The 20,872-nt window shown below is 42.3% G+C and overlaps 1 protein-coding gene across 1 annotated transcript in view; it reads left to right on the top strand.

Moving 5' to 3' along the window:
- SPAG6 (sperm associated antigen 6) overlaps window positions 1–19,151 on the top strand; it is a 59,446-nt gene extending 40,295 nt beyond the window's left edge. The window contains exons 9-11 of the mRNA XM_066628116.1: window positions 8,350–8,466; window positions 10,772–10,917; window positions 18,251–19,151. Of these exons, the coding sequence (XP_066484213.1) occupies window positions 8,350–8,466; window positions 10,772–10,917; window positions 18,251–18,317 (330 nt within the window). The 3' untranslated portion in view covers window positions 18,318–19,151. The remainder of the gene's footprint in view (window positions 1–8,349; window positions 8,467–10,771; window positions 10,918–18,250) is intronic.
- The last annotated feature ends 1,721 nt before the right edge of the window (window positions 19,152–20,872 follow it).

Genomic DNA, 20,872 nt, shown 5'->3' with positions numbered 1-20,872 from the left:
CACACCGGGAGCAAGTGCAGTCTGTCCCTGGTCTGTCTCCCTGGCTATGGGCCTTCCTTCTTTGCCTCAGTCTGTTGGCCAAGTATCTCTTCAAACTAGGAGAGACCATGCTGCACAGCCTGCCTCCAAGCGGGCTGCTCAGAGGCCAGGGTTTTCCACCTGTTGAGGTCCATCCCTAAGGCCTTCAGATCCCTCTTGCAGATGTCCTTGTATTGCAGCTGTGGTCTACCTGTAGGGCGCTTTCCCTGCACGAGTTCTCCATAGAGGAGATCCTTTGTGATCTGGCCATCATCCATTCTCATGACATGACCGAGCCAATGCAGGAGTCTCTGTTTCAGCAGTGCCTACATGCTAGGGATTCCAGCTCGTCCCAGGACTGTGTTGTTTGGAACTTTGTCCTGCCAGGTGATGCCGAGGATGCGTCAGAGGCAGCGCATGTGGAAAGTGTTCAGTTTCCTCTCCTGTTGTGAGCAAAGAGTCCATGAATCGCTGCAGTACAGAAGTGTACTCAGGACACAAGCTCTGTAGACCTGGATCTTGGTATGTTCCGTCAGCTTCTTGTTGGACCAGACTCTCTTTGTGAGTCTGGAAAATGTGGTAGCTGCTTTACCGACGTGTTTGTTTAGCTCGGTATCGAGAGAAAGAGTGTCGGAGATCGTTGAGCCAAGGTACACAAAGTCATGGACAACCTCCAGTTCATGTGCAGAGATTGTAATGCAGGGAGGTGAGTCCACATCCTGAACCATGACCTGTGTTTTCTTAAGGCTGATTGTCAGTCCAAAAGGCCTTGCTAAAGGCCTTTGGCAGGCCTTGCTAAAACGAATCATGAGCTGCTGGAGATCTTTGGCATAGTGGGTGGTGACAGCTGCATCGTCGGCAAAGAGGAAGTCACGCAGACATTTCAGCTGGACTTTGCTCTTAGTCTGGAGAGGTTGAAGAGCTTTCGGTCTGATCTGGTCCAGAGATAGATGCCTTCTGTTGCAGTTCCAAAGGCATGCTTCAGCAGGGCAGCGAAGAAAATCCCAAACAAGGTCAGCGAAAGAACACAGCCCTGCTTCACTGTGCTTCGGATGTCAAAGGGGTCTGATGTGGAGCCATCAAAGACAACAGTGCCCTTCATGTCCTTGTGGAAAAACCTGATGATGCTGAGGAGCCTGGGCGGACATCTGATCTTGGGGAGAATCTTGAAGAAGCCGTCCCTGCTGACCAGGTCGAAAGCCTTTGTGAGATCTATGAAGGCTATAAAGAGTGGCTGTCGTTCCCTGCATTTCTCCTGCAGTTGTCTAAGGGAGAATACCATATCAGTGGTGGACCTGTTGGCTCGGAATCCGCACTGTGATTCTGGATAGATGCTCTCTGCAAGTACCTGGAGCCTCTTTAGTGCAACTTGGGCAAACAGCTTTCCTACAACGCTAAGGAGAGAGATGCCACAGTGGTTGTTGCAGTCACCCTGTAGCCTTTGTTCTTGTTCAGTGTGATGATGTTCGCATCCCTCATGTCCTGAGGTACTCCACCTTCTCTCCAGCAGAGACAGAGGATTTCATGTAGCTCAGTGACAACGATCTCTTTGCAGCACTTTAGGACTTCAGCAGGGATGCTGTCTTTTCCTGGTCTACCCATGTATCAAAGTGAGGGGGGTAAGAATCCTGAGCAGGCCGCCATCTCAGACTGAAAGCTGTCCCTGTGAAAACAAAACTCCTTTTTCAATAGAAAAACTAGTGCAGCAAGAAGAAAGGTTCAGCTTTCCTCTTATGCTAATTTTCTGCTAGCCTTGTTGTTTGTGTTTTAATGTGGGAGAATTTTTTTACAAGTGATCTCCCCACTTGTACTCTGAAATGGTCCAGCCCATTCTGCCACCTCAGGATTCTACCACCTCATTTTGTTTGATGCGTAGACCAAGCCATTGCAGGGGAAGGAGCTCTAAGGAAGTGGCTCCCCCCAGTGTTGCAATAGCATATCAATTGAACCTCACCCACTGCCAAGAAGTTATAGTTCAGTTCAGTGTGTTTGCTTTTGCCATTTCTGCTCCACAGGATATGACACAATATTGTCTGAGTCATGGAAAAGTTTGGGGGCCTCTCTTGATTTTGCTTCCTTTTGAGGATAGCAGCTAGAGTGTAATGTGTAAGTCAGCTTATTTAGAAGTGTGCTGGCTAGGCAGTAGTAGATGGAAAGTAACAATGAGCACAAGTTGTGCTGCCCACAAGAAACAGTGAAAGCCACCCAGGCACAGGGTCAGGTCTGTTTTCCCTCTCCCATTCTTGGTAGGTGTTTTTCTTTCTGTATCCTGATCATGCCTCCCTTAAACAACATTTGCCTCTGTAGACTTGAGCACACATCCCTTTCCAGATGGTTATCCATCTAAGAAGCTCCAAATCATGTCTCTCTGAAATCAAGATACTAATTCAAGCGAAACATAAGAGAACCACATGGGAGAAATAACTTTTAATGACGGATTGGCTGTAGGGCTGCTGTCCGTATCTTCTTGCCCTGTTATACAGCTAGGGAGGGTCCAGCTTGACCACAGTGACACCTTTGCTGAGTGGCACATAGCTGATGACACCACATAGATCAAACCATTGTGCACCATGTAGTGCTGGGGGGGGGAGCAGTGTAGGTGGTGTGCAATCTAAGGCCCTGATGTTAACCCCATGCTTGCCTGCCAGAGCAAGGGGCCTCTGTTGATACCACACCCTTTCTCCTCGAGGGATCTTGCGCATTTCCATTACAGCATGCGTGTGTGCCTCAGGTATCTGGGTGGCCACTGTGAGATCCAGGAAGCTGGACTAGATGGGCCTTCAGCCTGATCCAGCAGGGCTCTTTTTATGTTCTTATCTGTGTAAGAGCCAGGGCAAAATTAAGAATGTCCTGAGAAAAAGATGGACAGAATATGGTGTAAACTAGAGTGTGACTGACCCCCACTAAGGAATTTAAAGTCTAGCCCGCTGCTCTTCAACCCTTTTTGTGCCACAACTCCAATATATAAAGTATGAGACTTGGGACCCCACTCCCTCCCAGGACCCTCTCCATCTCCCCTTGTAATGCCCTCCTAGCACTATTCACTATAACGGAGTATTCTTATTATAGAGAACAGAAAAAGCTGCCATAAAGCCTGGCACTATTGCCTGGCAGTATTTTATGAGCCTGGCATTATTTTAGCACCATTGCTAAGAACCTAAGCTGAACTGGAACACAATCTTTTGGCACCTAAAGGAGTACACCAGATGCTGCCCCCTTTATTTGGCGGTGCTCTAGTCCAATGGTCTTCAACCTCTTACATTCCCATAAGTTGTCATGCTGCTGCATGCTATAGCAAGGAAAACCATAGAATTGGACTGTTAATCTCTCAGTCCAGGAACAGCAGTTTGGTTATACTGAGTAGTGAACAAAGGCCTTCCACACCAGCCATGGGTTGCTCAGTTGTGCCTGCCTTTAAGTTCTTGAAAGAGAAGCTGGATACATGCTGTTAATCACTGTAGCGTTTTAATCCCATTTGCAACATTAGTACAGAGGGATAGAATATCATGCCATTATCTAATTACATTTGAAGTTGAGAGAGCTCAGGAGGTCATGAGCGAGGGACAGGTATTCCCACAGGATACAGAAGCTGCTTTTTAGACTAATGAAATGCTTTGCAGAAACTGTCTGTGTGGTTCCCAAGCTGTCTACAGTGAGGGCTAGTAACCTAAATGGGAGCTGATAGGTGGGTCTGAAGTCTTCAGGAATCCAAATGTCTTCACCAGACACCAGATTCCATATTTCGAACTATGTGTGTACTGCTCCTGAAAGCACACTGCACACAGGTCAGGTCATATCTGTATCTGGGTGGTTTGCATTGAGGAGGTTGTGAAGTGACTGTCTAATCCTAGGCCCACTCAACACTATAGCTTCATATGCAGACTTTATTAGGGGCAAAGGTAGTATATTGCTGCTTCTTTGCCTTTGTTATTTTGTTATGGTTTAATTTGATTATTGTTGGAATTCACTTTTAACTTGTCTGCAATCCCCTGCCTTTCACTCAGTGGTGTTGCTAGGGGGTGCAGTTGGCACCAGGTGAAGCACAGGGGTGTATGTGTGATACCACTGCTGGCCAAAATTGTGAAATCCTGGTATTTTCAAAAAATTCCATCATGTGTTATATCATTTGATGGGTAATTTAATGCAGAATGCAATGAAACAAACAGCATAGAAATATCTGTATTTGATCAGACGCTACAGCCCTATAACCAGAAAAAGAAAACACAGCTGCTTATATAGAAAAAGTGGATTTCTTAACTCAGAACTGACCAAGGAGACTGGTTGTTCTGAGGGCCAATGAAGTGTTATTATGACACAGCAGGGAACCAATAAGGTGTTAGTATGAGTCAGCTGTCATTTCAATGTCTTAGTGCTAGTACTAGAACTCTGTCAGTTGTGTGAGTGTCATCAAGTTGGCTACTTTTTTTTTGTTGGTTAATGATTTATTGGGTGACCTGTACTGTTATATATTAAAATAAATAAAGTTAATGGGGGTTCCACGAACCCTAGTGATGCCATTGCAGTTAGGCTGTGAGTATTTATTCTGGAAGGTCTGGTAATTTATTCTACAAGGTCTGGTATGGGACGAGGTCCATCATGGGGATGACACAATGAGCTCTCACACCAGGTGAAGCAAAACCTAGTGATGCCTGTACTTCCACTGGGAGGATAAGGGTAGTGTAAAAATATTTTTAAAAATGTAAAATAGGTGATCATTTTTATTGTAGTTCCACTTATGTAATAACACTGGAATAAACATTAGCCTATTAATTATATTGAAAGTAACTGAAGTCAGACCGATCACCATTTCACCCGTTGCTTTGTCCTTCTCCATTTCCATTGGAGTTCTAAAATGTAATAGCCACAATTCAGCATAGAGTTCTGCAGACTGTAGAGTGCAATCCAACACATGCCTGTGCTGATGTAGGTACCTTTGAGTTTGGTCAGGCTTACTCTCACATAAATGAGCATGAGATTGCAGCCCAAATCCTGTTGATTTCATTGGGCTGTAACACACATTGTATTCCATAAAATCTTTTTATTTTTTTTAAAAATTTTTATTATTTTCCAAAATAAAAACAAACAACAAATATAAACAAACACATAACAAACACAAACTCAATACACAAAAACACAGAAACACACTGTTGGGGGATGCAGGCAATCATATATCAATATATCTAATCAATCAATACATATCTTCTAATCTTGTTGCTCTTCTAGTTTAGCCTCTTAATATCATTTAACTATCATATCATATCCTGTATATCATGTATACAATATATTCATCAAAATGCCCTATCTTATACATCTACAACTTCATTTTCAACCTAGCATAAAATGGTCTCCATTGCTCTATCTGTGTCGGTTTGCGCTATTGATCCAAAATCTCTGTAAACCTATCCATCTCAGCCACATTCATTATTTTCTCTATTAATTCATCTTTCATTGGAATTTTAATATCTTTCTCGTATCTAACGTATAAAATCCTTGCAGCAGTTAATATCATAATAACTAAACACACATTTTCTTTATCTATAATATCTAAGGTAATATTAAGCAAAATTAACTCTGGTTTCAGCGATATCGTAAATCCAACAATCTCTTGTATTGGATTCCTTACCATTTTCCAATATACTTGCATTTTTTACACGTCCACCGCATACAATAAAATGTCCCTTCTACACATTTACACTTCCAACAATTTTTTGATAAGTTCTGATTCATTTTTACCAGTTTTACTGGTGTCATGTACCATCTATAAAACATTTTATATACATTTTCTTTAAAATTTGTTGCTCTAGTAAATTTTATATTATATTTCCAAATCTATTCCCATTGTTCTAATGTAATATTATGACCTATCCATATTTAACTTTTACAATTGAAGGAAAACTTTCTTTTGTTTTTGAGGTGAATTTAAGCCATTTATGTTGTCAAATACTCCATCCTCCCTTAAGCATCATGTTTGTTTTTACTATTCACCTTTTTTTGTCTTCTTGTTGCTATCCATGCATGCCTCCTTGCCTCTCTAGCTTCTTCCTTTTCTGATTCCTCAGTTATCTCTGAATCATCTGATTTCTTTTCTTCCAGCTCCCATTTCTACACTTTCTAGTTCTTTTCTTCTCAATTCCTCAGTTTCTTCATTTCTCGTCTCACCTTTCATCACTGTACTCAAAAAATTTTCTGCTTTCATTGTTGAATTTATATTATATCTCTGTGACTGGAATTGAAAAAACATACCTTCTGGGAGAAGCCATCTATATGGTATTTGCTTTCCTCTTAAGAATTTTGCTGGCTCTTCATATTCTTTTTTCTTTCTCACTCTCCATGGGACATGTCTCAGAATTTTCACTTTGCTACCCTCCACCATCCATTCCTTTTCCTGTGAGGCCTTCAATATTTTATCTCTGTAAAAAGATGAATTTCACATGGGTTTCTCTTGGTAGTTCATGTTTTCTTAGATAAAAAGTGCTCACTCTTCTCGCTGAATCCAGATCCATGAGTATCTCCTCTGTTGGTGTGTCGATCCACTCTGATATTAAATCACCAATCAGAAGTCGTGTATCTTCTCCTTTCTGTTCTGGTACATTTTGTGTTCTCACCACTTGAGCTGCACTCTCCATCTGAATTTCCATTAAAGTTGCCTCTCCATCATATTGGTTCTGTTTTATCTCCAGTATTGTAGATTGATCTTTTGTTGTCTTTTCTTCTAATTTTCTAATCTTTTGTGTATTCTCATCTGCTTGGCCTTTAGCAGCTTTCAGTTGCACACTGAGATCATTTAGTTATGTAGTTAAAACATCCAGACTAGCTTGAACCTGCAGAAATTTTGTGCTGCTGTCCCATCACCACTAATTTTTCTATATTGTCTTGTAATGTCTGCTTCCAATCTTTTCCTTTCGGTTCCTCTTGTGTTAGTTTTCCCAAGCTTGACTCCAGGGTGGGAGAGCCCCTAACTTTCGCTCCTTTTCTTGTCATCTTTTTTCTTCCTTCTTATGTCTTCTTTCCTGTAAAACTCAAATATCTGTTATCACATATATCACTATCGTATTGGCAACCTTCAGTCTCGAAGACTATGGTATCGCGCTCTGAAAGGTGGTTCTGGCACAGCGTCTAGTGTGGCTGAAAAGACCAATCCGGGAGTGACAATCCCTTCCACACCGGGAGCAAGTGCAGTCTGTCCCTGGTCTGTCTCCCTGGCTATCCCTGGCTATCACTATCAGTTACCCATATATCACATCACATCATCGAGAAATCAACTGTTCACCCATAAAAACCAACACAAGGAATTTTAAGTCAAATAAACCTTTGCCTTGCAATATTTTTAACACCGCTAGATGTCCTCAGCGTATCGTCCTCCTTACTTCACTTGTCAATCCTGTTCTTGTCCTTGCAATGTCTTTTTAAATCCACTAGATGTCCCCAATGTTCTATTCTTCTTATTCTATTGTTTTGATTCTATTGCTTACGTTTGTTGCTATTTCAACCACATTCCATTCCAGGAGACAGTGAGAGGAATTCAAAACAATAAACCACTTTTGCAAAACAAAGAAATGCAGATCTCCAGCCCTCTCCACAGGCACTCCAAGATCTCCACAGGAAAATGAGACTGAGCATTCCAAAGCAGAGTTTATATTCCAAAATGATTAATTTGTAATCCAATGAGTTTTAGATTTGTAAAGTTAGAGTTATGCTCTCATATTTCCATAACAAGCTCGGCAAATCTCCTCCAAAGCTTCTTCTCACACAAGCAAACAAGTGAACGGAGAAAGCCTCCCCCCTCTTTCCTCTTCCCAGAGGGGGGAAATCTGCCTTTCTTCTTCCCTTTTGCTGATTATGCAAGAGCTTAATCAGGCAGTCAATTAATCAATCAATGCCAGACACACACAGCAGAATAACACTCACTTAGTTCTTTCCCTGCCTGGGGCCTTCAGCTTAGTTTCAAGATGAATCCTCACCAACACTAACTGGGCACACTACCTATTCACAATTTTCAGCCCAATCCTAACCAACTTTCCAGCACTGATGCAGCTATGCCAATGGGGCACACACTGCATACCACAGCACTTATGGATGCCTCCCCCAGGTAAGGGAATTTTGTTCCCTTACCTAGGGCTGCATTGTGGCTGCATCGGTGCTGGAAAGCTGGTTAGGATTAAGCTGTTTGATATACGAGAAGCACTTTCAACATTGCTAATTACTTTAAAGGACTGGAAAGGATATGTTGCCTTTTTTTGCATTGTTGTTCTAACTTGGGCTTTGGTCTATTGATGAATTAATTATGATTGTCATCTGAAAATTTACAGTGAATGTTTTGTGTGTTGATAGACTAAGAAGGCATTAAAGAATATCCTACAGAAATGCACTCATCTGCCAGCTCTTGAGCCCCTGCTGCATGATGCTCCTCCCAACATTTTGAAGCATGTCGTTGGGCAGTTCAGTAAGGTAAAAGGGCATTGGTTTTCTACTCCTTTAGGGCTCCACGGTTGGCCAGCCCTTCTGAAACCAATATGGATAGCCAGGGCTGTAAACAGCTGTTGCACACAGAAAGAAAGCAGCTGCCTAGATTGGTCTTTATTCCCAATGTGTTTTGATAAATAAAGATCAATCTAGGCAGTTGTTTTCTTTCTGTGCTGAAGAATTCTTACAGCTGTCTTTGATCCTGTGGATGGCTGTCCTTGAATCCAGTTCTGGAGTGTTTGCTCTCCAGCTCTGGGTCTCTCAGATCAGTAACTGGCAGTTGAGAGTGCAGGAGGAAGAATGTTCTGCTTTGTGCACCAGATGAGGGAAGAAGGTCATGTTTTGTATTGATATTGGCTCCCATTTAAGAGACTTTCCACTACCTGTCCATTGCATGGATCAATCTTTGCTCCTTCCAGTGCCTAAAGAGAACTGTAAGGCCTGAGAACACAGTGACTATATTTGCACATCATGTCAAACCCAAACCATGCTTTGTGTTTGCGTCTGAATCTATGTCATCTCACAAACCCAGGTTTTTGTGGAGCTGTCAATCCAAGGTATTGAACCATGGTTTGAAGCTGCTTTGTAAACCAGCTGTAGTCTGCTTATGTCTGAATTTGCAAGCCATTGCACATTGCAAGCTGTGCAAATCACAACTGTTGCCATTTTTTCACTTCAAGTGACTGGTACACGATAGAGATAGGAGTAAAGATAAGAATTCATGAACATGAGTGCTAAGCAGATAGAAAACAAAATCAAACAAGCAGCTCTAAACCATGTTTTGTTTGTAGGCTTGGAATCATGGTTTGAGCTCTAAATTATGGTTAGATTGGTATGGTTTGGTATGATGTCTGAATATACCATAGTCTCTGGGCACTCATGAGGTTAGTTTCTGGTTTCCGGTTGTAAGGTTCATTGGTTCAGGGCTCAGAATTCCTGACAACCAATGCCCATGCTTTGTTAACAGGCTTGTAAAAATAGCAACAAATTGGACACACTTTTTTAAAAATAAAAATACCTGATTAGGATTGAATGCTTTCATTGTGGAGTGAAAAACCTGCAAAACTCCAAAACAAGTCACTTTTCTTTTGAAAGCACATAAGCTTTTGAATAAGTGTTCTTTTTTTTTTTAAAAGGTATTTCCATAACTAAGCATAAATATCTCATAGTTAGAACCAGTGGTAACTCTTCTGATATGTTTTTTACCTGAGCGCTATAAATAAAGGCTATTCCTCTATCTCCAGGTATAGTGAATAAATTTAGACCTTATTTCCTAAATTGAGCAAGCCCTCAGTGGGAAAATTCTCACTCAATAAAGCACCTGTGTAGGGTTTGCTGAGGCTTTGTTTTGTGGTATAAGTGTTACCAATATCTCATGCATTGAGGGTCATCCATTTTGAAAGGGGTTTTCCTTCTCCCAGTTCCTTAGCGCCTGTTCTTGCATAGATGGTTTTGAGAGGTGGGAAGGAAAGATGAATATTGAAGGAACTCTGATGTATATTTTTTTCACTCTATTCTACATCTTAACTGACCCTCAGTAACCTCAGTGAAATCTGTCTTTCCACTGAGTACTACAGGTTGGTGTCAGTGCTCAGTGGACCTTAAATTACTAGAGATAATCACACAGGGCAAGGTGAAATAAAGAATAAGCTTTCTGCCTTTAAGATTTTATTACCTGGGTTATGGCATGAATTGGATCAAGTGGAAAAGCGACTATGCAATGCAGGCTAAGCAGACTGAAACAGTTCAGGTTAGGGAAGTCTCTTTCCCAAGAGTGGGTTGCATTCCCACAGTTCTGATTTAGAAATGGTATCTAGGGAATGCCAAATTAAAAACAACAATCATTTCCCAACAGTGTTTTGTATTTGACTGATGGCATTGGCACATGCCCGGCTTGAATGGCCTTTGAGGCTGTCTTGTGCTGTCATGTGAACATGAAATCAGTGTTGCCAATCCTGCAGACATGCATTGTGGCCAGTGTAGGTTGTGTATTCACATTACAAATTGATTTTTAGCAAAACCTGCTTTAAGTCTCATGTATGAAAATACTCTGAATAGCACCTTTTTCCTCTTGTGCCCCCTCTGGGCACAATTCAGTGGAAAATTCTCCTACACAAGCCCTGTTGAAGTTTTCTTGTCCTGCTCCATTTAATTTCAGGTTTGCACAGGAAAAATTCCTGCTGGATTGTGCCCTCTGTACCTCCTAACTTCTGTTCTAATATTAATTGGTTGCTGCAGAGATGAATCTTTGAAAGGTTGAATGTCTTGTTATGTGCTTCATTTTGAACAGGTTCTGCCTCATGATGCCAAAGCCCGGCGTCTTTTTGTCACAAGTGGCGGTCTTAAAAAGATTCAAGAGATAAAAGCAGACCCTGGATCACTTCTTCAAGAGTACATCAATACAATTAACAATTGTTATCCAGAGGAAATAGTCAGGTAAGGCGGGAGGGGGAAATGATGCTGAAGTTTCACTTACATTTTCTTTAAAGCATTGCTAAAACATGGGAGGCTTATATTTAATTTCCTTAGGTGACTTTCTTCTTCAGTCCAACAACAATGGTGTGCAGTTAGGAGCACAACACAGGAACAGAACTGTTAATGTTACACAAGCATTTGACTGTTTAGAGAGCATTTGACTTGGGTTGTGGTATTTATATTATTTACTTTCTTAAAAGGAAACACTAGCCAAGATCTGAAACAAAGGGCAACTAGTTCCATGCACACAAGGGAGTGGGCAGGTTTGTGTTTCTTGAACAGCAACTCCATCCTATCTCAGCCATGCTACATAGCAAGCTGCTTTTGAATCTGATTGGTGTCTCAGCATGGAGATCTGTTGTTCAAAGAGAAGGAACTGTACATCCAATTAACTACATACAAGACCTAGGTGGGTCTAAAAGTCCCTTTGGATCCTGGCCATCATTTCCAAACCAAAAGTAAGAATGCAGTTTAGAGCATGGGTTCCCCAACTTTTCAGGGCCGCGACCCACCAGTAAGAATGACTTACCAAGCACCTCCAGAGGCCTCTTCTGGGTCACATCAGGCCAGCGACTCCTCTATCGGCCTCTGCAGGCCTCAGAATGGCCCACAGTAACATCAAAAGTTACCTCCAAAAACCAGAAGTAGCTTTTGGGCACTTCTGCAGACCATTTTGAGGCTTACAGAGGCCAATATAGTGTGTGACTTACCCTGAAGAAGTCTCTGGAGGTGCCCAGTAAATCATTCCGGTGAGCAGCATTGCTAGACAGCACTCTCCCTTCTGAAATGGCTCCAGTTTGCAGCCAAACACACACAGGTGCAGGCGGGCCCAGCCTCTATGCTTCTGTGGGCCCAGTTTGTGATCCGCCACACATGGGCTTGCAACCTACCAGTGGGTTGTGACCCACACTTTGGGACTCTCTGATCTAGTATTTAAAATCTATGATTGTCTCTGAACTGACTGTCTGGGATGCTGAGAACCAGTGTGGCATAGTATTTAAAGTGTTAGACTACAACCAGAGATCAAATTCCCACAAACCTTCGGCCAGTCACGATCTGTCTAACCTACTTTAAAAAGTTAACATAAGGATTAAATGGACAGGGGAAGAACTATGCATATGCCAGCCTGCCCTCCCTAGAGAAAGAAAAGATTTTTAAAAATGAATTAATAAATTGGCTGCATCTTGATCCTAAGTACCTATTTGGTTTGTCTGCTTGTAATGCTGGTATAACATCACACAAGACGCACAGTTCTTGTGTAGCAGCCAATACACTCCACATTACAGAGCATATATTGGGGTAAGACTGAAAGAGCATTTATTACAACAAAACAGATTTTTATTGTAGTTGCGTAGAACCAATTGCAAATCAAGCATGTGGGAATAGAGGGCCTGTGTGCATATGACGTATCTGATACTTCTGGACTGTGAAGGTGTCTTCAGCCACAGTGTTCAGGATGATTGCACAAAAGAAAACAAAAACATTACTTTATGTACAACACCCACTATAGCACAGAGGGTTGGAAGACAACAACAATGCAGCGGGTGGGTTTTGACCCTAACGTGTTTGTTAGAGAACTGACTGACCATCAGGAGTCTCCAACTGTAACCCTAAAGAGGAGAGAGGTCTTCCGGGATTCTAGGTTTGCTAGGTCTAGATGGCCAACAAGTGGCCAAGAGATAGCATTCAGCTTTCAGGAAGATCTTATGTGACTCGTAAGAACCAACTGAGAAGAGTGGTGAGACAAAGGAGATGTGGCTATATTTCTTAGCTTTGTGTCTTCATCCCCAAATTGCTCATATTAGCTTTTACTCACCTAAGTCCTAGGTTCCTAAAGTGGATCGACCCAACCTTTCTTCATATTCCCACAGCCTTGCTTCTTGGAGCAGGTATTTCACCAAAGGGAAAATGTTGGCCATTCCTGGGGGGAGGGGGAAGGAATGCTCCATCTGGATCACAAGAATATTAAGTGGTTGCACTCCCCCTGCTGGTCATCTGTGTGAGAAGTCCACTGAAGTCACAGTGCATGTGGCAGCTCACTCCTAGAATTGAAAAAAAATTTCAGCATAGTTCTTTTTACTTCTGCCAAGAGAAACCTGTTAAGCAAATAAAATAACATAATCTGAACCCTTCCCACAAAGGAGTCAGGCAGCCTGATTCTCTCCGATCCTACGTCACTCCCCAAGCAGCAATGCAACCATGCTGGTGTGGTTTCTGCTGCATCTTGCTGAAGAGTTTTGCCTGCTTGAAGGTCTCCTTGGGTTAAGGGGACATACGTACTGATATCGCTGGCACATGTCCACGTTGATCCATGTCAGCATAACGCCTACTTGCGCTGCTGCAAAGCAATTTACAGCTGCTTTACAGCAGCCTGCGCCAGTTGAACACATGTTCTGCTGGTGCACAGTTTAGTTACGATTGGGCCTCCTGGACCACAGCTGTCCTTGGATGCTCAGGTGGCATCTGTGGCCAGGGGAACTTTTGCCCAGCTTCAACTGGTGCACTGGCTGAGGCCGTACCTGAATCAGTCAGATCTGGTGACAGATCTGTGGTCTATGCCCTAGTGACATCTCATTTAGACTACTGTAGTGCATTCCACATGGGGCTACCCTTGAAAATGGTTCAGAAGTTAGTGTAGAATACGGTGGCCCAGTTGGTCAACAGAGTTCACCATGCTAAATTGCCCATGTCATTGTGCCGATAGCTACTCTGGCTGCCCATTTATTTCCAAGCCCAATTTAAGGTGTTGGTGATTATCTTTAAAGCCCTATATAGCATAGGATCAGGATACCTCAAAGACTGCCTTCCCTTGTATAATCCTGCACATCCCCTGAGATTGTTGGAGGACCCTGCTCAGGGTACCTCTGCCATCTGAGGCCAAGGGGGTGGAGGCAAGGTGTGGGGCGTTCTCAGCTGTGGCACCATGCCTCTGGAATCAGCTGCCACAAGACCTGATGATGGTTTCCTCGTTGTAGTTTCCTGCAGGGTTTGAAGACCCATCTATTCTACTTGGCCTTTAAGGAGGGAGGTATTTTCTGGTGATCCCTTCCTAATTTCTGTTGCTGCCTTTTTGTTTTTTTACAGCTGTGTTATATTTTAATCTTATCCTGTATTGTTGTCATTTTTAAACTGTTTTAATGGTTCTAGTGTTTTTTATTCTGATGTCTTTATTTTTGTATGTTTTATTCTTTGTTTTAAACTACTTTGCATATTAGAAAAAGTAGTAAATAAATAGTGCAGGGTTCTTGCACAGACAGGTTCAAACAGAATCCTCACTTGGCTTTGTGCTTGTGCAAGGAGTTACGCAAGATGTTACATATAAAATTGATGTGTGATTTCATCCTTAGGTACTTGCTAAACCACACACAAAACTGCACAAAATGCCACCTTATTTCTTTGTGTGTGCTCCTTAAGGTACCACCGAGGATTTTGTTTTTTATTTTTTTTCTTAAGCATGTTGTTTGAATCTATTTGTATTTATCCCAAAGGGAATCCTATTCAGTGGGACTTACTCTGAAGAAAGCATGCATAGAATTGTATTCTTAGTGAGTCAGATGGTGAAATTACTAGTAAAGTAGGTGAAATGATGCAAGCTTTCTATTTACATAGCACTTAAACAATATTAATGTGCATCACACCCTGTGTAACTCAAAAGCTGGCCTACTTTGATATCAAAAGGTGATGAAAGAACATCTTGTTTATTTTATATCATTGCTTGTAGTTTCACCTCCTAGAAGATAAGAACAAACACTTAAAAGTTGTTTGTGTGGTTTTTTTTTTATATAGCGACTGCGGGGGGGGGGGTGGGCAGTTTGGGTTAGGATTGTAGTGGGGGAAGGGAGGTCTCACACTCCCTCCTTGTTGTTTTCCCACTGAAACTGATTCCAAAGCTCCTATTGTAGCAAGTGGCACCTTCACAAGCAAAGAGCAGTGGGGGGGGGGGGATCTTTTGTGGGAGAATACTGCAGGAGGAAAGGGTCACTCTCACCACCCCTCCATAGACACTGAAGTACCAGTCTGGCTTGCCCCCTCCCTAGAGTAATTATTTCTATTTAAAAAAGCAAGCACAGGAAAGAATTGTATATCATCTAGTTTGACCCTAAGCCTACTGTTCATTTTTGCATTCACAGTGTGTTTATGTTTTTGTAAAGGAAATAATACAGTAATGTGATCTGAAATATTCGGAAACTAGTTCCTCGCCTAGTTATAAGCCACGCACTGCTCTTAGATCTGTCCTTTATGCTGGCTTCTGACGGAAGCTAGGACACATTTTTATACCCTGATTTCCTGCCCAAGAAGGAATCGTCACACAGCGGTAAATTCCTCCAAGTGAAATTTTTAAGGGATTTTCTTAACATGGAGCAGATTCTCTGGGGAAAAGTTTTGGGGCAGTTTTGTTTTCCTTCGTCATTTCTCAGCAAAGCAGAAAGGAGGCAGGGAGGCCGTTTCAGGATTCAGTGAGGATAGAGCTGGGGGAAGCACATTTCACAGCAAGGGTCAGAGGCCCATTCTTGGATATATATTCAAGATGAAAGTACAAGCAAAGCATTGTACATTTTATAAGCATTTCTTGTGCTTACTGTGTAAGCTTTATAATAACCTGGAATATGGGTGCTCTGGAGGAATACACTGTTGTTCCTAAAGTTTTCCAGGTAATGTATGTAGATTGGAAAAGCAGCCGGGCACACCTTGACCACAGGCTCACACTGTAACAGAAACAATACAAAAAGGATGGGAGGGGGGAGAGAGGAAAACCAGCCAATTCAGGGACAGTACCTCTCTGCTTGCAACTATTATGAATGCTACAATTCTTGCATGTTTGTCAGGCAGAGTTTACTTCTGGAAGAATTTCCTTGACCCACACCTGCCCTCTCTAACCAGTACCCTCATGACGGAGAGTGTGCAACCGTCCTCATTCTGGGAAAATCTCCTTGACATATCTTAGCAGAAGCAAGCCAGGTCGGGCAATCAACATCTCACATGCATCCAGTGGCGTCACTAGGGTTCGCGTCAGCCGGTGCAGGATGCCAGCGCATCACCCCCCATGCAGTGGGTGGGGCAACACCCCAGGTGGTGGGCGTGGTGATGTACCATCACACCATCCCCACTGGTTTTTTGGCTGTACCTTTTGACAGAACAAAGATAGAACACATTCTGCATGAAATTACACATTGACGGATACATAACATGATGGTATTATTCTTCCAGACTGTGATTTTAGTGATTTAGGTCACTAGTGGTGTCACACACACCCCTTACTAACACCTTATTGCAGCAGTTCTCAAACATTTAGCACTGGGACCCACTTTTTAGAATGACAATCTGTCCAAGACCTACCAGAAGTGATGTCATGGTGGAAGTGACATCATCAGGCAAATTAAAATAAATAAGTATAAATAATTAAAGTTAAACAAATAATTAAATAAGTAGAAGCCAGCCCTGTTCCACCAAGTGAATTTCCTCTGTAGCCTGCTTGCAATAACACCCCCCTTTAAAACCAGTAAGGTTTTCAGCCCTACCCAGTGCCCAGTTCAATTTAAGAACTTCTGTTTAAACCAGATCACTGTCAGGATCCACCTGGCTTTGTAGGTCTCAAAAAAGTTCACCTTATCAGCTGAAGCTTCTGTTTTGATCCTTTTTAGTGTGTGGGGGAGGAAGGCTGCCTTCTGGAGCACTTGTTTAGCTGCAGGTGCATAGGATCAGGACCATTCTGGTAGCCTTCACCTGCTCTTCCACACCAGCCAAGGCACGTTTGCTTACTCATGAGTAAATGTGACCCGCGAGGCTTAGTTTCGCTTTCCACAGGACTCGGTACATTCATCTGCTTGGAGGGAGGGACTTTTTCTCAGGTGTTTTTGGGGGCTGCATTCATTGGATCAGGACCATTCTGGTGTCCTTGGATTCCTCTCAACCTGCCCTTTCCAACAGACTAAGGCATGTTCGCTTACTCGCAAGTAAACGCGAGATACAGCTCACTTCCACTTTCCATAGGGCTCTGCATTTTTTTCTCTCCAGTTTTTTGGCCATAGCTTTTGATTGAAAGGAGATATTTCACTCTGGTTTTTTGCATTGCATTCTGCTCAAAATTCCACATCCAACGGTTTATAATATGATGGGGTTACTCCTAACCACTACGATGTTAGCGTGTCACCCCCCCGTGCGCGTCACCCCCCTGCACGCGTCATCCAGTGCGGCCTGCACCCCCCTAGCGACACCACTGCATGCACCACTTAAAATGTTTTCAGGTGCCTTTCCTGCACAAATGGTTCTGTTTCTAAGCAATAGCATCAAACTGTAGACAACCAGGCCCACACTACACAGTGCAAAGATGCAGAAATATGAGTGAATATCTGATCAGTGTTTAATGCAATTTGATCCCTGGCACATTTTGAACATGCACGTTTTTCCTCAGGGGAAATGGGTACAACGGAAAAAAAATGTGCTTGGTCTGTTTTGTTCTCCAAGACAAGCACTTGCAATAGCAGATTCCCTCTGAATAGCAGAACCTGAGTAAAAATGCAGTTTCCCTTTCTGTGTAACTGGTGGACAGATTTTTGTGGAATAACTTGGAGGACAAGAAGTCAGACTAGTTTTCCTGTCATTGATTTATCCTAAGGAAAAACTTGCAGGTTCAAAGTGCACTAGGAATTAACTTGGCATTTAAATTGTATGTACCCAGAGGAAAATGAAGGAGTGGGGCCCTGTTGCCCCTGGTATGTTTCAGTTCATTGAGAAAGAGGCTCCAGGGAAGCATTAAAAAAATCTGGCAAAGATAACAAGCTGCTCCATGGGCTGTTCCATTTGTAATAGTTGCAAGTAGAGAGGTCTGATTGTTTGACTCGTGATGAGGTTAAAGTGTGTGTGTGTGTGTGTGTGTGTGTGTGTGTGAGTGAGAGAGAGAGAGAGAGAGAGAGAGAGAAGACCCTGTCCATGCAGAGAATCCTGATCCTAAATCTGCAATTTTTTTTTGGTATAAGGACACAAATACAGAAGGCAAAAGGCAACTGGAAAGCGCAGTTGATGAGTAATCGCTGCGGCTGTTATTTAGTTAATCTTAGTACATTTATCATATGCATTTTTGTAAGTTTCAGCTACAGTTGTACACACATTTTCTAGGAAGTAAGTCTCACTGAACTTGTGTTGTTTCTTCTGAATAAACATGTATAGGATCGGGCTGGGAATGATTACTCTGTTAAATCTGATTATGAGGAAGACCAGTAGTTCTAAAGAAAAAACATATACATTCAATCTTTTGCACAAATGAGTCTTTCATCAATGCTTGTTTTTCTTTCAGGTATTATTCCCCTGGATATTCTGAAGCACTTCTGGAAAGGGTCGAACATTATCAGCCAGTCCTATAAACTCTTCAGCATTTCTGAAAGAGTAATTTTTTTCCCCTATTTTCTATCTTTCTTTTTTGAGTGGCAAGCAAATGGAGTTTGGGAAGTTCTAGTTTGGGAGATATTTAACCTTCTCTTCTGTTACCAATCAATTCGGACAACAGGAAGACATACCTTTAATCCATACTTGGTTCTCTGAAAACTCATGCAATGAGCCAAAATTGCCATGTACCTTTGGAAAGAATTTGTCAGAATGAGGAATTTCTCAGAATAAGGGTCTAAGAACAGAGGATCCAGCATTCTTCCTGGATATACAAGCTGTCTTTGGATCACTTGTGACATCAGACCTTTAAGGCAAAGGAGTTCCAGCAAATACAAATATTACTGTGATGAACAATTACGGAACCATACATATGCTAAGCATTGAAGCTGTATAGCCTCAGTGGGCCTGACCCAGAGATACAATTTGCAGCTTGCCTCATTCTAGATGGAATTGCAAATAAGTGGCAAACCTTGCCACCACCTCCCCTTCTTTCCCTCGCACCTTGAAGAAGAATGTCTGACTGGAAATTGATGGGCGTTCAACCTTTTAGCATCTAGGGTTTTGATGGTACAGATTAATCTCTTTATAGCTTTTAAGAATGGATTTCAGGAGACTTGTTATTTGGGTAGCAGACTGTTTATAAGGGTTGGTAAGTAGTTAATGAGAAACTGAAAGGAAGCATAGCATTGCAACTTGCTTGTAAATTGCTTAGTGCTTTGGTTTCCCCAGTTCTTGAAAGAAAGAATACTTATCACAGTCCTGACACACTCCTGATTGCCCGACCCAATGGCATCTGATAATACAAAATAAAACTCTGTGTAAAATAGAAACAATGTATGATCAGTTTATTAAGCCAGCATCTTATGCTGTTTTTCTTTTGTCTCTGTGTCAAGTCCTGCCTAAGCATCCTGTAACAGATCGGAGCGAGTCAAAGGGTATTTGGAAAGGGGGATGTTACTTCCACCAGGCTCTGTATAAAAATCACTCAACAGGGCTAACATCCAGAACACCCTTTCATTCTCATCTGCCTTCTAGGCTAGTATAGGTTACTCCAGTTGGTCAGAAATTTATACTTAGCCCTGAGCATTGAAATGAATCCCTGGTAATGAGGTCTTATATTTCTTTTGAAAGATGTTTGGACTCTGATGAATATCCAGCAGTTATAGAGATGTGGACCACCCACCAAGAATGCCTTTTAAGGTCTTCACCACTGAACTTACTATACACAACAACAACAACAATAATAATATTATAATTAACTCAGTATTTATATACCGCCTTTCTGGTCATCGGATTACTCCACTGACTTTATTCAAGGCAGTTTACATAGGCAGGCATTTCTAAATCCCTCAAGGGGATTTTTACAATCATAGAAGTTCTCTCTTTCAAGAACCAACAACATTTCAGAATGGATCTTCCTGGTTTGGTCTCACTTCTGGCCTCCAGTTCTCAAGCAGCTCCATCTCTCACATGGAGGGCAGCCAAGACGCTTCTTGCTCACACCAAGAGCAGGTTGAATCAGTCAGCTCGGCTTGTCAGCTGCTTCAAGTTCTCGCCATTCTCAGCCATTCAGGGAGCTGTCAGTGTCCTCGAACTGGCGACCTTCTGATGTTATCTTCGGGCTAACGGAGGCTCTACCCTCTAGACCAGACCTCCTGCCCCAATGAGAGGGAGAGGGAGACAACAACAACAAGAGGGAGTAGACTGTCTTTCTGATACTTTCTCCTGTTCACCAGAACATCAGTTGGCTTTGCCTCAGCCTTCTGTTTCTTTCTGACTCCCAGCAATTAAATTCTGTCCTATAAAATCTTGGTAAACCAGCAAATTACTAATGACTTGGAAGGCAGAGAGGGAGAATTTAGCTATTGGGTTGTTTTTGTTTTTGAAGAGAGAATTTTAATCAGATCCAGTGCTTGTGGAAGCAGCCCCATTTTTTGTTGGCTTACAAATTCTGAAAGCAGGCTCAGATTTACATAGGCAAGTCAATCCAGCATGAATCCCAGTGACACTGCCAGCGTTCACTCTATTGTATAAAAATTAATAGTTTCTTATTTAAGTATTGTTTAAAAGAAAAATAATATTGGTGCTGGCATAAGAAATCGCCTGCTGCAGGCAGCTGTATAATTTTGGTTAGTGTGAATGCTAATTAGACTATTAGTGTTGCACAGTGTTTGTGTAAACCTGACAAAATTAGGGGATGTAATTTTGGGGATGATCACATGAGGGGATGTATGTAAAGAACAGAACAGCAAGTCTGGGAGAAGAGGATGAGATCTGTGTTGGCTGGTGAAAGTTCTGCATGTCCTGGTTTTGGCTGGAGCTCAGGAATTGGCACTATCCTTGCTTTTAGCCTCTGGTGTGTACAAGAGGTCAGGGAGTAACCTCCTTGGCCTGTACGAGAGGTCAGACAGTGGAGTAGCACAGCCTGGAATGGTCATGCAATTCTACCCCATCTTCCTGGCCTGCTGCTCCAACAGACCATGAGCCCAATTGTGGGCTCAGACATGCTGCAATATCGGTGCATATGTGCAGT

This window comes from Tiliqua scincoides, chromosome 5 (assembly GCF_035046505.1).
Source record: "Tiliqua scincoides isolate rTilSci1 chromosome 5, rTilSci1.hap2, whole genome shotgun sequence".
NCBI lineage: Eukaryota > Metazoa > Chordata > Lepidosauria > Squamata > Scincidae > Tiliqua > Tiliqua scincoides.
This window is presented reverse-complemented; position numbering and strand designations above follow the sequence as displayed.